A 13,889-nucleotide genomic window follows, 5' to 3' on the forward strand; every position below is an offset into this window, starting at 1 on the left:
AGCCAGTCATTTGTCAAGTCCTGCTGTCTCATGGCAGCTTTGCAGTGACTTGTTTGCATCCTTCCCCAGCACTGATCATTTATTACACATTCTTAGATGGTCTGTCTTTGTTACTTCATGGGATAATCCCTTCCTTATCCTTGTTTTGTTAACAATCCAGTCCTCCTTTTTAAAATCTAAGACACTTCTGCCCAGTTCCCTCCTAAGCTGTAAGTCTAATTAATCATTTTCCAGAGTTTATACCTCAGAAACTTGAATTCTTTCAAGTATTGCAATGGCCATTTTCTGAATCTCACCATAAAGAATTTGGTCTCACACAATACAGGTACAGGAAAAAAAAAAAAAAAGGCTAAGCAACAAATGAATACCAAGGGAATCTAGTATTTCATTAATAAGAGCTGCTGAGCAGCTTCCAATTAGCTTCTACCTCCTGGCAGGAAAAGGTCAAAACAAGGACGTTTTTCATTCATGTACCTCACTTGAATGTTGAGCACCCTGAAGCTCATGGTATTTCTCAGTTATTCTCAGATTTTTCTGCTTCTCTGATGTATGTTAATTTCTCCTCTTAAAAATTATTTACTGCACAGAAGTAAAGTAAGGAAGTAAGGAAGTAAGGAAGACGTCACATGAAGTTTGAGATATCTCTTTGCCTGGGTATAAAGTTCATTAATTTGGCCATGTTAGCTCAGACAAAAAGTCAACTTAGTGTGTTGCCCTGCCTCCAACCACATTAACCTCCAGCCAATAACAAGTGCTGCGAGACAATGCAGAAGAGGCCCATGCCGCATGCACAGGTGTCCTTTAGCCAATTTGTAGTTTAGAAACTTCAGGAAAAATATATTGAGGAATTGGTTTTACTGTGAACAATAGTGCTGTATGGTTCTTTTGTCCACACATATGGAGAAATAATGTTTTGACACCCAGCATTTAATGTTTTAACTGACCAATATTTTTCATATTGGAAGTATCTTGTGAAAGTGAAATACACTTTCAAAAGGAAGTGAAATACGGCTGAAATACACATTGTGTGAAAAAGCAAAACCTCACCTAACTGCTGTACCTGGTGATTTCACTTGGATTCTCTTGGTTTGTATATTTTAGAATGTGACTAAACTCAAGGTTCTTCTAACCCACAACACTGCACCAAAGCTCTTTAAGAATGAAAAGCACAGTGGCTCATTCATTTCTAACCCTGTGTTCCTTACCTCTTTCAAAATGCCATGGTTTTCCTTAGGACTCTTCTTCAAGACACTGTACGCATCCCCCCTTTCCAGCTGATACTAGTCAGCTTTATCCTATCTCCAGCTAGGAGCTCAGTCTAGCAGTCTAGCCCCTTCCTGCATGGAATATTTTCTTTAATACTGGGATGTCATTGCCTCCGTCCTGGCCCCTCATCCTCTCAGCCAGCACTCTCAAAACACTTGGCTGCCTGATGATGATATTACAAGTAACATTTCAGCAATCATACTGTGTTTTCTTTATCTGGACACAATGTACATATTTTCTAAATGTACATTCCTATTTCTAACAGTTTTCTTCATTCAGTATTTTATTTGTGCTGAACTATTTCTTATTTGTTTAGTTGTATGTATATTTTAAGCCTTCAACCATGTAGTTTAAACTTTCACCAGAGCACAACTGAAGCCCTTTTCCTCTTTATAGAAAGCAGGCTTATGTTAATATTGTTCTCCTCTCAAACAAAATGTGGTAAGCTCTTGGTTTTTCCCTTTCTACAAGAACATTGACTTTTAAATGTTATAATCAGCATAAAAGAGCATCTTGGTCATGGTTGCGTCTTGAACTACCCAGGCTCAGCACTGAAGCACGATTTGCCTGGTTTTCTCATTAAATAGCCAACAAAGTGCTAAAAGGAACCATTATCTCTGGTATGTAAAATGTACTCCCAGCACTGTGCTCAATTATGCAATTTATTCAGTCTTAATGGGACTAGCTGAAATCTTCCATTACTATTCTGTTTCCTGCTTGTGACTTTGTTTAGAAGTGGATGTCACCATCGTGATCATGGGGCTGTTTATTATATCTGAATCTTCTGCTCTTTCCACTTGGGCAAGGCATATCAGGGCATCTAGTTTCTGTGATATTTAATGAAACAGTTAAGCTTTCTGATCCAATGCAGTATTTCTGTCTGCATTTGCAGTGTGTGTTCTTTTCTCTATATTGTTCCATGATAAAGGACCATTAAACTGCACAATTTTTCTTAACTGCTGTCAACACACAAAACACTGCAGGTCAGCAAAGGTGAGTTACTGCCAGCAGCAACAAATCCTGCAGCTGTTGAATCAAGCACAGAGAATCCTGCTGTTCAGTCCTCAGCCTCATCTCTTACCTGCATCTGACCTGGGGATCACCAGCTCTTTTCTCATCCATTCCACTAACACCAGCCAGGGGTGAGACTGAAACCTGCAGTGTGTGCAGTGTGGTTACTGTCGCAGCATCCTTTGGAAATACTGCTGGATTACACAGCAGATGGAGGCGTTAGGGGCTGGAGGGTGGTGTTTGGATTCTCTTTTCAAGGACAGCATTTCCCCTGTAGAATGCCACTGCTTAGGCTGGTGGAGGCAGAGCACAGGGGTGGCTTGGCAGCGACTTTGGGAGCATGGAGTTTAAATTTCTGCAGTGTGGTGTGGACAGCACAGAAGGTAGCAGCAGTCATTATGAATGGGAGCCTGAACTTAGCTGCTGGCCTCCCCAGAGCAAGTCTCATCCCTGCCATACCTACAGCAGCTGCTGCTTTTTGGCAGAAGTACAAATAGTAAACACAATCCCAGAGAGGTGCTAAAAGCAAAGAATCGATGGTTATTGCTGCTTCAGCTTGGGGAAATGAGTAAACAGACTGTAGTGTCAGATTTCTACAAACGCTGTTTCTCCCCTGGGGAATGAGCCTATCCACTCCTTGCCAGCTAAGCAGAGGTCAGGGCCATGCCAATGGGTGTAGCTACCACTAGCGGACATGAAGAACAGCCCTGGTGTTTTGGTGGCATCTGTCTAAACTAAATAAGTGGTTGCAATAAAAGCAGCTAACCACTATTACAGCTGATGTAGATCCTCAAGTATTTTGGTTTCTTAACAGGAAAACAACACAATTCAAACCTCCAGATAAATTATCAGTTAGGCCGAAAGGGCCAGTCTGTCATTGGAAAGCTGCATGGTATTGGAGTTGCCACAGTGCCACAGTTTCAGCTGCAGCATGAGCCATCCTCCAGTACCCAGAGCACTGTTTTGTTCCTGGGGATTGGTTTATGACCAGCAGAAAGTGAGTGTGGATTCTTTCAACCTCTATTTTAATTCTAATGCGATGGTAAATATCCCTTTTGCATATTTTTCATGTATAACAATTTTTGCAGCCGAGCTTGTGTGCTGGCTGGCAGGCCATCCTGTGCAGGTGAACTGTGCATGGGCTGTGCATGCACACCTCAGGAGGGCTCCTTTGCCTCTTGCTTACTTGCTGCTTGGCTTTTAGGTCCTGAAGTACTGTCACTAACAATACTAGTTTCAATGGCCCTGCTGCTGAGGGGGTGCAAAATACAGTCATGACATCCCCGTGGATGTGCTCAGGTGCCGGACTAGCTGGCTTGGCAGGGAAAAGCATTTGCTTGAGAAGCCAGTTCACTTCTTTGCTCCACAGAATGCACTGAGGGTACTTCTTTACAGCAACGTTTTCCTTGTCAGCAGCAGGTGTGTTAAAGCTCGATGTGATCCAAGTCATTAAAAAAAAAAGAAGAAACAAAGGCCTCTCTATGGCTGCTGTTAGATGTGGTGGCTGTGTTATGGCCACTTGACTATGCCCAGCAGGCTTAGGCCATTATGAAGTGTGGTCTTGATTCTCTGTAATAAAATTATCACTCTTCTGGGTTACTCCCATGGTGGGACTGAAGGGGCTTTTTTTATTATTTTTTTAAAATTATAAAAATCTGGGCCAAGTCTGCAAAAAAACCTTTAATTCAAATCTATGGTACAAAGAAATCTAGAATTTGCTCAAATCTGCTCTGTTGACTCTAAACTCAGGGGCTTTTTTCCCATTTGAGCTAGTCCTTTTTAGTTTCCTCCTGGAGCGCTTTTTTCCCCCCTATCTTTACCAGCGCTGTCACACAGGAATTCTACGAACATCCAAAGGGATAGTGCAGCATGAAACACACTTGGAAGTACAGGAGCCTGTTTTTAAAATGTATCTTTTAGATTGCCCAGTGCAAGTAAGTTCTGGGTAAACTCCCATCTGTCATTTTGCAGAAATAACAGCACAGATGAGCAGTTTATAATGGCTGTGTCCAAGGGTCTGAAGACAGCTCATTCAAGTGTACCTCGGTGCTCTTGTGCCAGTCATCTGCTAACCCACAACTCTCCTAATGCATCCTGTTTGCCAACAAAAGGCGAGGGTGGAGCAGATTTTTGGCTGGGATTTGTGTTTGTTTGGGATTGGGTTTTTGTTCATTTGTTTTATGATAATCAGGGATGGTACAAAAACGTGTCTCTCTCTTTTTTTTTTCTTGCTATCAAGGTGATTACACAGCCAGCTCTTCGTGTCTGAATTTACTTTTATGAGCCAGCAGCACCAGCATTTAGATCACCTGTAGTGTGGTGTGGCATGATATGAAGGAGTCAAAAATCAGTCCCTCTCTCTTCATTTATACCTCAGCAATCTCATTTATGTGGAGTAGAGAGCTGGAATAGCAAGCATACTTCAGTGTGGCAGGTTGATTTATAAAGTTGCATAAACACACCATGCCCCTCTGAGGCTGAGGATTGCTTTGGTTTGCTGCCCCACTTCCATTAGTGTTACGTCACTCAAGAGTTATTCAGTCAGAACTCGCTTTCATACCCAGATGTGCAGTCAGAGCTCACCTCCCCAGCCCAGTGCCACCTGTCACTGGCTCAGGCACCCACCGGGCAGGGATGAGGGGATGGTGACATGAGGTGAGGCTGATTGCTGTACATGCTGCCTGCAGAGTGTGGGCTCTTGTCGCAAACCTAACACCCTGAAAATCAACTTATTCTTTCAGGTGGCCTCACCTGAATCCATGGACTACCTAGATTTACAGCAAGGAGAGCCATCCTTCCAATGAATAATTTTTTTTTCCTTGTATTTCAGTGTCCTGGTTGGTCCTGAGTGAAATTTTCCCCGGTGGGATCAGAGGACGGGCCATGGCTTTGACATCTAGCATGAACTGGGGTATAAATCTCCTCATCTCCTTGACGTTTTTGACTGTAACTGGTAAGAGTTCTCCATGTCTTTCCAAGTTGATATTCTCCCAGTGGGCAAAATAAGTCTTTTACAAATGAATTGCTAAAATTGCATCTGTGAAAGCCCAGGAAACAAGATCTCTGTTTAGGTGTCGGTGTAACTTCTCCATTCTCACCACATCTTTGTGCCAGTAACTTCAGCCTCACAGTGCTGGCTGTCAGACCAACTTGCACATCAGCTCCACAGGCTGTGACACTCAGGTCTTAAAAACACCACTGCCTTGGCAGGCTGAAAATACAGAATGTTTTGGATTAAGTCCTGCCTCTTCTGAAATCACTGCAAGTTCTGTTCTAGATCAGACCACAGCTTTTTTGATCAGAAATTTTTAAACCCAATCCCATTTAATTGATTCCTTTTCATAGGAATGTCTTGGCTTTCAAAAAATTTCCTTTAGAAAAAAATGTCTTTGTGAGGTAAAAGTCTTTCACATTTTAATGTGAGAAAATAAACTACCATATATTACTTTTAATGTGATGATAATCAAAGGGGAAGGCTAAATACTGATGCTAAAATTTGTTGACTAGCAAATTAATTTTTATAATTCTATATAATATGAGGCTTTGCAAATTTTAGTTTTCAGTCTAATTGTGAGGGAAATATGTGCTGAAAATCAAAATATATAAGAGAGCAGAAATTCCCCTAAAGTCTACATTACTCTCCACCAGAGGCAGACAAACAACTCACAAAATGTCAAGGTAGTTTTCACCCCATTAGAAGTTTTTCAAGACAGATTTGAAAATTAGTGTGATCTGTTACTAAAATGAATTTCACATTCGTATTTTCTTTCTTTGAAAAAAAAAAAAAAAGAGTGAGAGAGAAAGAAAAACACATCCTCCATCCTGAGTACTGTCTTGATTAAAAGTAGGAAAAATATGACAGGAAAAGTTCACTGTGCTCACACTCTCACTTTAATTGTATCAAGGGTCTTCTTCAAAAGGACATCATCCAATTACTCCCACTCACTACCCATCAGTTTGCATCACAGAACTGCACTTCTGAGCTGCACAAGCTTTTGGACAAAACCAAATGACAAAATGCATATTGTAGGCAGTGTGGCTGCCAGCGCTTGCTCAGTCTTTGGATCAGACTTGAGTTATTCCAAAGGAAATGTCCCCAAAACCACCTAGTACAGACCTCAGGTGCTCAGTGTCAGCTGTTTCACGGGGGGGTCCCTCTTGTCATGCAGTGTTAGTTGTTAGTGTACATCTCACTGTTATCCTGGGCTCAGTTTCAAAGACTACAAAGCCACAGTAACTCCCTTGGCTTAACTGGGTCTAATCTGGATTTATGAAAGTGTAAGTACAAGAAAATATGCATTCCTTGTCTAGAGCAGAAAGGCAGGATTGGGAATTCTTCTGACAAAGGAATACACATGGAGGTCACAGTGGCCAGCAGCATCTGCACTTAGGTGCTGATGCAGAGGTACCAGCTGGATTAGAAGCTTCAGCTGCAATTTTCAGCTCATGACACAACTGACAAATGTCTCAACTGCCCAGGTTTATCTTAGCAGGAAAAGGGCTAAGGGAGCTGCGGCAGATGGTTGGGTTTGTGTATGCTTTTTGTTCCAGGGGCTGCAGCATGCATCCCTTGGCCTGAGGATATACCTGCCCTGGACTGTAGGCTCAGAAAAACACTAGTTCTTGGATTGCCCCATTAGGAGTTCACTCTTGGAACAGTTCTGGCACAGCAGCCATGACTTGCAGTGGAAATGCTGGGCACTGACAGGTGGGGAGGATTAGCTGGAGACAACTGTAATAGTGTGAAAAATGCTTGGATTTGCTCCAAGAAAGAATGTGTACCAAAACCAGACAGGCAAAAATTCAAGGCACTCATGATCCTCACTGCCTTCCCACAAACCAGTAACAATGACTACTCACTCTCTTCATCCAGACTGATTGCAAGTAAAATAAACCAATAGGTTCATGCCAAGTGGGCCAATATGAACTCATTAATTTTCTTTCATAAGGTGTGTTAGAAAAAGCAAAGCCACTCTTCTTTTTTGGTATATGTGAGCTAAGAATAGCAGCCTAGTTTCTTTTTAACTTCTCCTGTGCATGAGGGGCTGTATCCTATAAAATACAGCAACAGGAAGAAAAATTGCAATATTTGAAAATTTTAAAAGACACATTTTCTTCCTTTGTAGAGCTCATTGGCTTGTCCTGGGTGTGCTTCATTTACACAATAATGAGCCTAGCATCACTGGCTTTTGTTATCATGTTTATACCAGAGACGAAAGGATGCTCTTTGGAGCAAATATCCATGGAACTAGCTAAACGGTAAGTACCAAGTATGTGACTGCATCCCCCAAGTGCCAGAGGGGCAAAGCCTTTCAACGTATTGAAAAAAAAAAGGAAACTATGTGGGATTTTTCCAATTCTCTCAAGGCTTGAGCTTGCATGTGTTGATTTCAGTTGCCAACCAAACATTTTGTTGGTGCTGAAGGACCGGTCCTAAAGGCAAGGTGGTTTTTGAGCACCCCTTTGAGGAGCACCTGCAGCCAAACCCAGCTCCCCAGCACTTTTGCTGTCTGGCATTCCTGGATAGGAGGGCAACTCTGATCTTGCATTTAGGACTGTGTGTTTTGAGTTGCATGCAGAAAATGGGAAGGAGAGATCCTGTATTTCAAATTAGCTTTTCCTGGGTGTCACTTCTAGGCTCGATGTGAATTTTGTTAGCTGTTGTAGATGAGTTTTTCTTTTGTCTTTACTGAATGCTGTAGACAGGTGAGGGTCATTTTCTTCTCCCAAGCAACAAGTGACAGGAAAAGAAATTGTCTCAGATTGCATGGGGGGAGGCTTAGATTGGATATTACAAAAAATTTCTGTACTGAAAGAGTGGTAAGGTGTTGGAAGCAGCTACCCTGGGAAGTGGTGTAGTCACCATCCCTTGAAATGTTCAAAAATTACCTAGATCTGGTACTTGGGGATATGGTCTCATGGTGAAGATAGCAGTGTTAGTTTAACAGCGGGACTTGATAATTTTAGAGGCCTTTTTCGACCTAAACTAACCTACGAGTCTAGACACTTTATTTTGTCGGTAAAAGTAATTAACGTGTGACCAACATAGTATCATCCTGTATTAGTATTTTTTAGACTACAGGAGAGTATTTGCCATTCAGCCAGGCTTGAAGGAGCTTGTTTATGGACTAATCAGTTTACGGACTGACCACTGTGCTGCCGCTGGCCCTCGGGCTGTCCCTTCCCCTCCTTTCAGAGAAAGGCATCCCTCCCTGCCGGAGCCGGGACCGGGACCGGGACCGGGACCGGCGGTGCGCGGGCGCTCCGGGCGGAGCGTGCGGCGGGGCCGCCCCCGCGCGGGCAGGCGGGGAAGCGCCCGCAGCCGCCGGAGCATCCCGGGGCATCCCGGGCCATCCTGCCGTCCTGCCGGACCCCCAGCACCCCCCGCAGAGGCAGGCGTGTGCCGCAGGGAGAGCGCTCTGCCGGCTGCCCCAGCGCCCAACGTGTGCGGGGTTTTGTGCTTCTGCAGGAAATCCGTGAGGACGCCCTTGTGCAGGGTGAGCCAGCGCAGAGAGAAACTGGTGCCCGTGGAACTTGCCAAGAGAGAGAAAGAGCAGCTCTACTAGACGCGGGACAAGCAAAGCAGCCTTCACCAAAAAACGGATTGACAAAAGAAAAATGCTCTGTGATGCTCACACTCTTATGGGATACGTGGTATTGTTATACACAAGATACTCTCTTTTTATTTCTTGGTAGAACTTTCAGTGGCAATTTACAGCCAACATTAAAGGTTGTTACAGTTCATAACTAACTGGAAATCTAGGCTCTGTCTGTTTCAAACCAGCATCCCTCAGATCCCCTAAGGTTATTCACCTCTTGCATACAGGAGGTGAATGGAAATTGGAATATTGCACACAGTTCTCCTATTCATATTCAACAAGAGTTCAGTCTGGAAAAAGTGCAAAGAAGAATCAGGGAGAAGAAAGAGTCTCAAGGATCCTACCAAAGACAGATCTGTTTAGGTTAGCAAAAATGGGGCTGAAAAGGGTTAACAACTCTCTGTTGGTAAGTTAGGGAAAACAATGCTATGGAACCAAAAATGGACAACTACGGAATGCAAAGGATGTCATTAGTGCAGAACTACTGGATATAAACTTTTTATAAATTAATGTAGGATTCAGCTTATTAAGATTTGAAAAAGGATCTTGTTCAGCTGAACTTAATTATTTATAACACAGAGCACAGTCAATTTGTAAGAGAAATTTTAAATAGATTTTCTCAGTAGGGCCAAGATTCAGTGACCTAGGAAATACTACTCAGAAAACATTGTCAAATTGTTTAATGTGGGACATTAAATGAATCATTCTCCCTATAACTACCTGAGAAGATATTTTAGCCAGGTGAGGGTGAACCTCTTCATCAGTGACAGGATGAGAGGAAATGGCCTCATTTTGCACCAGGGGAAGTTCAGGCTGGGTATCCGGAAGAATTTTTTCACTGAAAAGGTGGTTAAGTATTGGAATGGGCTGCCCAGGGCGGTGGTGGAATCATCATCTCTGGAAGTGTTCAAGAAACAACTGGATGTGGCACTTAGTGCTGTGGTTTAGTTGGCATGGTGGTGTTTAGTCAAAGACTGGACTTAGTGATATTGGAGCTCATTTCCAACCTTATTGATTCTATGATTTGCATAATCAATCTAAACTGACGACGGCCTTACAGAAGAGGAGAGAGGATTTCTTTGGCCTCTCGTTTCCAAGAAAGTTGGAAACTGAAGGTACCAGAGTTGATGCCAAAATAATTTTGTTTTTCAACTCAGGGCACACTAGACTTTGACTTTTGGACTCGGAAAGTGAGAATTGTGTGGTACATGGCAGAACACGGAGTTCAGGAACCATAATCACTGCAGATCATAAATTATTTCCAATTCCTGGTTATTGCTCCGCAAATGTATCCTGAAGTACTCATCAAGCTTCTACAAAGGGTTATCCTTATGGCTCTCATAAAACAACATTGGTCTTTTTTTTTTCTTAGCAGGTTAATAGATGTTGTTAGAGTGATCAGTAGATAAATATTTATTAGCAGTTACATAAATGGTTCTTTCTTTAAAGAAAAAAAACAACAAAGCATGTTTTAAAAGCATGTTGACTCTTTCTGTAGCCACAATGTGGCATTTCTTCCAGCATTTCATTGAGGCAGCAAGACTGACAGAGTCAGCTGGAGTGGAGATACTAGTTTGAACTAAGCACGTGATCCCACTTTATTTGCTGTCTCATACCATTAAAACCACCTGACTGTGTTCTGCACTGAAGGAAAAGTGACTGACTGACACAGATAAAGTTTTACTTCTGAGCAAAGCAGATCAGTTCTGATCAGATTGCACTTCTAGACACTGACATCACAAATTTATACAAACAAGCCTGGTCAAGACAGTGAGCTCATGTTCAAAAACTGAAAACAAACTATTGAAGCCAAGGCCATTATTTCCCTGAAGTCACTGAAAATTTAGCTACCTCAGCATGAGAGCCTTAATTTTATAGCACTGATGTCTAATGAAAATCTCTTCACCTGCTTCATGTTTGTGCTGGAGGATGGTTAGCAATGTCATGCATTCTACCAAGTCAGCTTCAGAAAAAGAAACATTAAGGTGACTCTGGGTAGTCTTTCAAATATGCTGTCAACATCATTCTTATACTAACAAGTGATTTGGATTAAATCCAGTAATATTTAGTATTACTGTATTTTAAGACTATATTGCAGGAAATTAATCCATTTCCTGATCCTGGACTTTACCAGCGAGTGGGCTATTTGCATTTCCTTTTACATCCCCATTTGCTCTGGCTGGTATTGTTTTCTGATAGCTGCCTCTAGATAGCAGACGTTTGCACATACAATCCAAGCCTGTACTGGCTTTAAATTTCTATTACATTGTATTTATTTAGTGAAAGGGGCTTCTGCAAAATCTTTCTCAGCATTGCAGCTTCCCAAACAAACCTCTGCTGTAATAAATTTTCTGAATGTCCTTACAAAAATAAATTTAACTTAGAACACACCAGAGAAATTGTCTCCCCAGTTTACAGGTTTTGGGACCGTTGGAAGCTCTTCTAAACTTTTCCTGTGCACACCTATTTAGTGCAGAAAAAAATAAATAAAAATGCCACATTCCTGAAAAAAGGATAGTTTCAACACTGGTTTTACTAATGAGACAGTGATAGACCTTCAGATAAATCCTAAAAGTGATGATGCTGTAGTCAAGGGTTTTTAAAATCATTATAGCCACAGTCTCAATTGTAGTCCTACAGGCTTAGCCTTATATAGTCTATAAATGTAGCCATAATTCTGCAGTCTTTCATAACAAAGCCTGCACATCTGATGACACAGAGCTGGCACTCACCATCTCATCAACTATGAAAATACAATGGAAAAAAGGAAAACATTTTACAAATCACATCCCTGGATCTCTGAAGCACTCCACAAAGAAACTTGTCCCAAATCTAAAATTATTCAGTATCTTCATCAAGGAACTGGATTACAGAACAGAGTATGTTTATGAAATATGCAGGCAACACTAAGCTGGGAAAGACTAGGTTGAAATTCAGAACTTTGCAAATCTGTGAAAAAAGCAGGATACAATTCCGAAAATGTAAGCACAAATTTCTTTGGTAACACTAACTGCAAGTCAGAGAATGATGCTAGAAACTGCAGGAAAAGTTCCAGTAGCTGTGACAACCCACAAGCCAGCAGTGAGTCAGAGTTATCAATCTACTGCCCTTAGTAGGGTGTATAAATAGTACCAACCCTTCTCTCTAAAGAATGTGAAATGAACTTTTTGTGGCACTTCCAGTGCTACAGCTGAGCACTGTGGGGAGTTTTGCATGGGATCCACATGGAGAAACCAGGGACAGATGAACAGTCTCTAGGAAACATTGTCACTGAGGAAGAGATGATTGATTGACAGGTAAGTTTATGCAAAGCATTGCTCCCCATGCTGTGGGTGAGAGCCAGCATGCTGGGACACACAGTCTGGCCTGGATCTCCTATTGAGTGAGAGCCTGGCTGGAGGCAGCGCAACACGGCAAAGGAACAAACGCTAACCGGTGACAATGGGAAGGGGGGCTGTGTGTCCACACAGTCAAAGGCATCAGCAGCAAAGCCTATTCCAAACTGAGGTGGGAACCTACCTATTTAGAGCAGTAGGAAAAGAAGTGATATCCCTGAGAATAAGCATACACCACCACATGCCTTTCATCATCAGAAATTTTAAAACACAGTTTTCACAGTTTGAGGCTCCCTTAGAGCTTGAAGGACAGGTGGGCACATATTTCAAGGGGTCTTTTATTTCTATTATTTTCTTCAATACTACCCTGCAAGTTTGGTAGTGTGCTTTTTGGCTCTGTTATGGATTGTTACAAAGGCTTCAAACTGCTAGCGTGGATCTAGGCAACAGTTCAAAAGAACCAGTGCCCATTTTAATACATTGTAGCTCATTATTAGCTTTCATTTTTGTTCTAAGAGACAGATTTCACACTACGTGGCAGTGCTAACAAAGCAAAATGTTCCTCTTTCTCCACAGATAAATTTAGGAGACACATATGCTTCATGAAAGCTCCAGATATTCACTGGTAGCACTCAAGAGCTTTGTAATTTGATCTGAACAGGCAAGCCTAATCTACAATAGCTATTGTAGTTGTAATGGCCAAATCCTCATTCATCAGTTTGGGACTACACTTTGTCCCTCAAAACCCATTACAATTTTGTTCATTGTTCAAATACCTTCTGTTTTTTCTTTTTCTGAATTGTAATAATAATAACTAGCGTTCCCTAATGGTGGTTTGTTTATTGCTCTTTGACTATGAACAAAATCGTTATTTACGTCAGGAGTGCCAAGGTCCACATTATTTGATACGAACTAGAAAATTTAGGTGTAGCAAGCTTTGCTACATAGAGCATGCTATATTGAATTCTCTGACTGTTGAACTCAACTAATCATAATTTCATGGTTTTAAGCCCTCTTATAAGCTCAAGAAATAGGCCCATATGAATCTCATGTGGTTTGACAAGGCCAAGTGCAGGGTGCTGCACCTGGGTCCAGGCCAACGCCTGGTATCGACACAGGCTGGGAATGAACAGATTGAGAGCAGCTCTGCCCAGAAGGACTTGGAGGTTCTGGTGGATGAGAGGCTGGACACATCCCAGCCACGTGCACTTGGATCCCAGAGAGCCAATTGTTTCCTGGGCTGTCTCAAAAGCAGCCTGGCCAGCAGGGCGAGGGAGGGGATTCTCCAACTCTGCTCTGCCCTAATAAGACCACACCTGAAGTACTGCATCTAGCTCTGGGGTCCCAGACACAGGAAGGACATGGACCTGCTGGAGTGAGTCCACAGGAGGAGGAGGAGGCCACCAAGATGATTAGAGGGATGGAGCACCTGTCCTATGAGGAAAGGCTGAGAGAATTGGGATTGGCCGTCTGGAAAAGAGAAGACCTAATTCCAACTTGTCACTACCTGAAGGTAACCTATAAGAAAGATGGAGAAGGACTTTTTACCAGGGCATGTAATGACAAGACAAGGACGAGCAGCTTTAAACAAAAAGAGGGTAAGTTTAGATCAGGCATAAGGAAGAAATTCTTTACTGTGGGGATGGTGAGGTACTGGAACAGGTTGCCTGGAGTAGTG

The 13,889-nt window shown here is 42.3% G+C and overlaps 1 protein-coding gene across 1 annotated transcript in view; it reads left to right on the top strand.

The window, feature by feature from the left end:
- Nucleotides 1–9,028, top strand: part of SLC2A12 (solute carrier family 2 member 12) — a 30,516-nt gene extending 21,488 nt beyond the window's left edge. The window contains exons 3-5 of the mRNA XM_033056727.1: nt 5,108–5,230; nt 7,404–7,536; nt 8,747–9,028. Coding sequence (XP_032912618.1) covers nt 5,108–5,230; nt 7,404–7,536; nt 8,747–8,843 — 353 coding nt within the window. The 3' untranslated portion in view covers nt 8,844–9,028. The remainder of the gene's footprint in view (nt 1–5,107; nt 5,231–7,403; nt 7,537–8,746) is intronic.
- The last annotated feature ends 4,861 nt before the right edge of the window (nt 9,029–13,889 follow it).

This window comes from Catharus ustulatus, chromosome 3 (assembly GCF_009819885.2).
Source record: "Catharus ustulatus isolate bCatUst1 chromosome 3, bCatUst1.pri.v2, whole genome shotgun sequence".
Taxonomy (NCBI): Eukaryota; Metazoa; Chordata; class Aves; order Passeriformes; family Turdidae; genus Catharus; species Catharus ustulatus.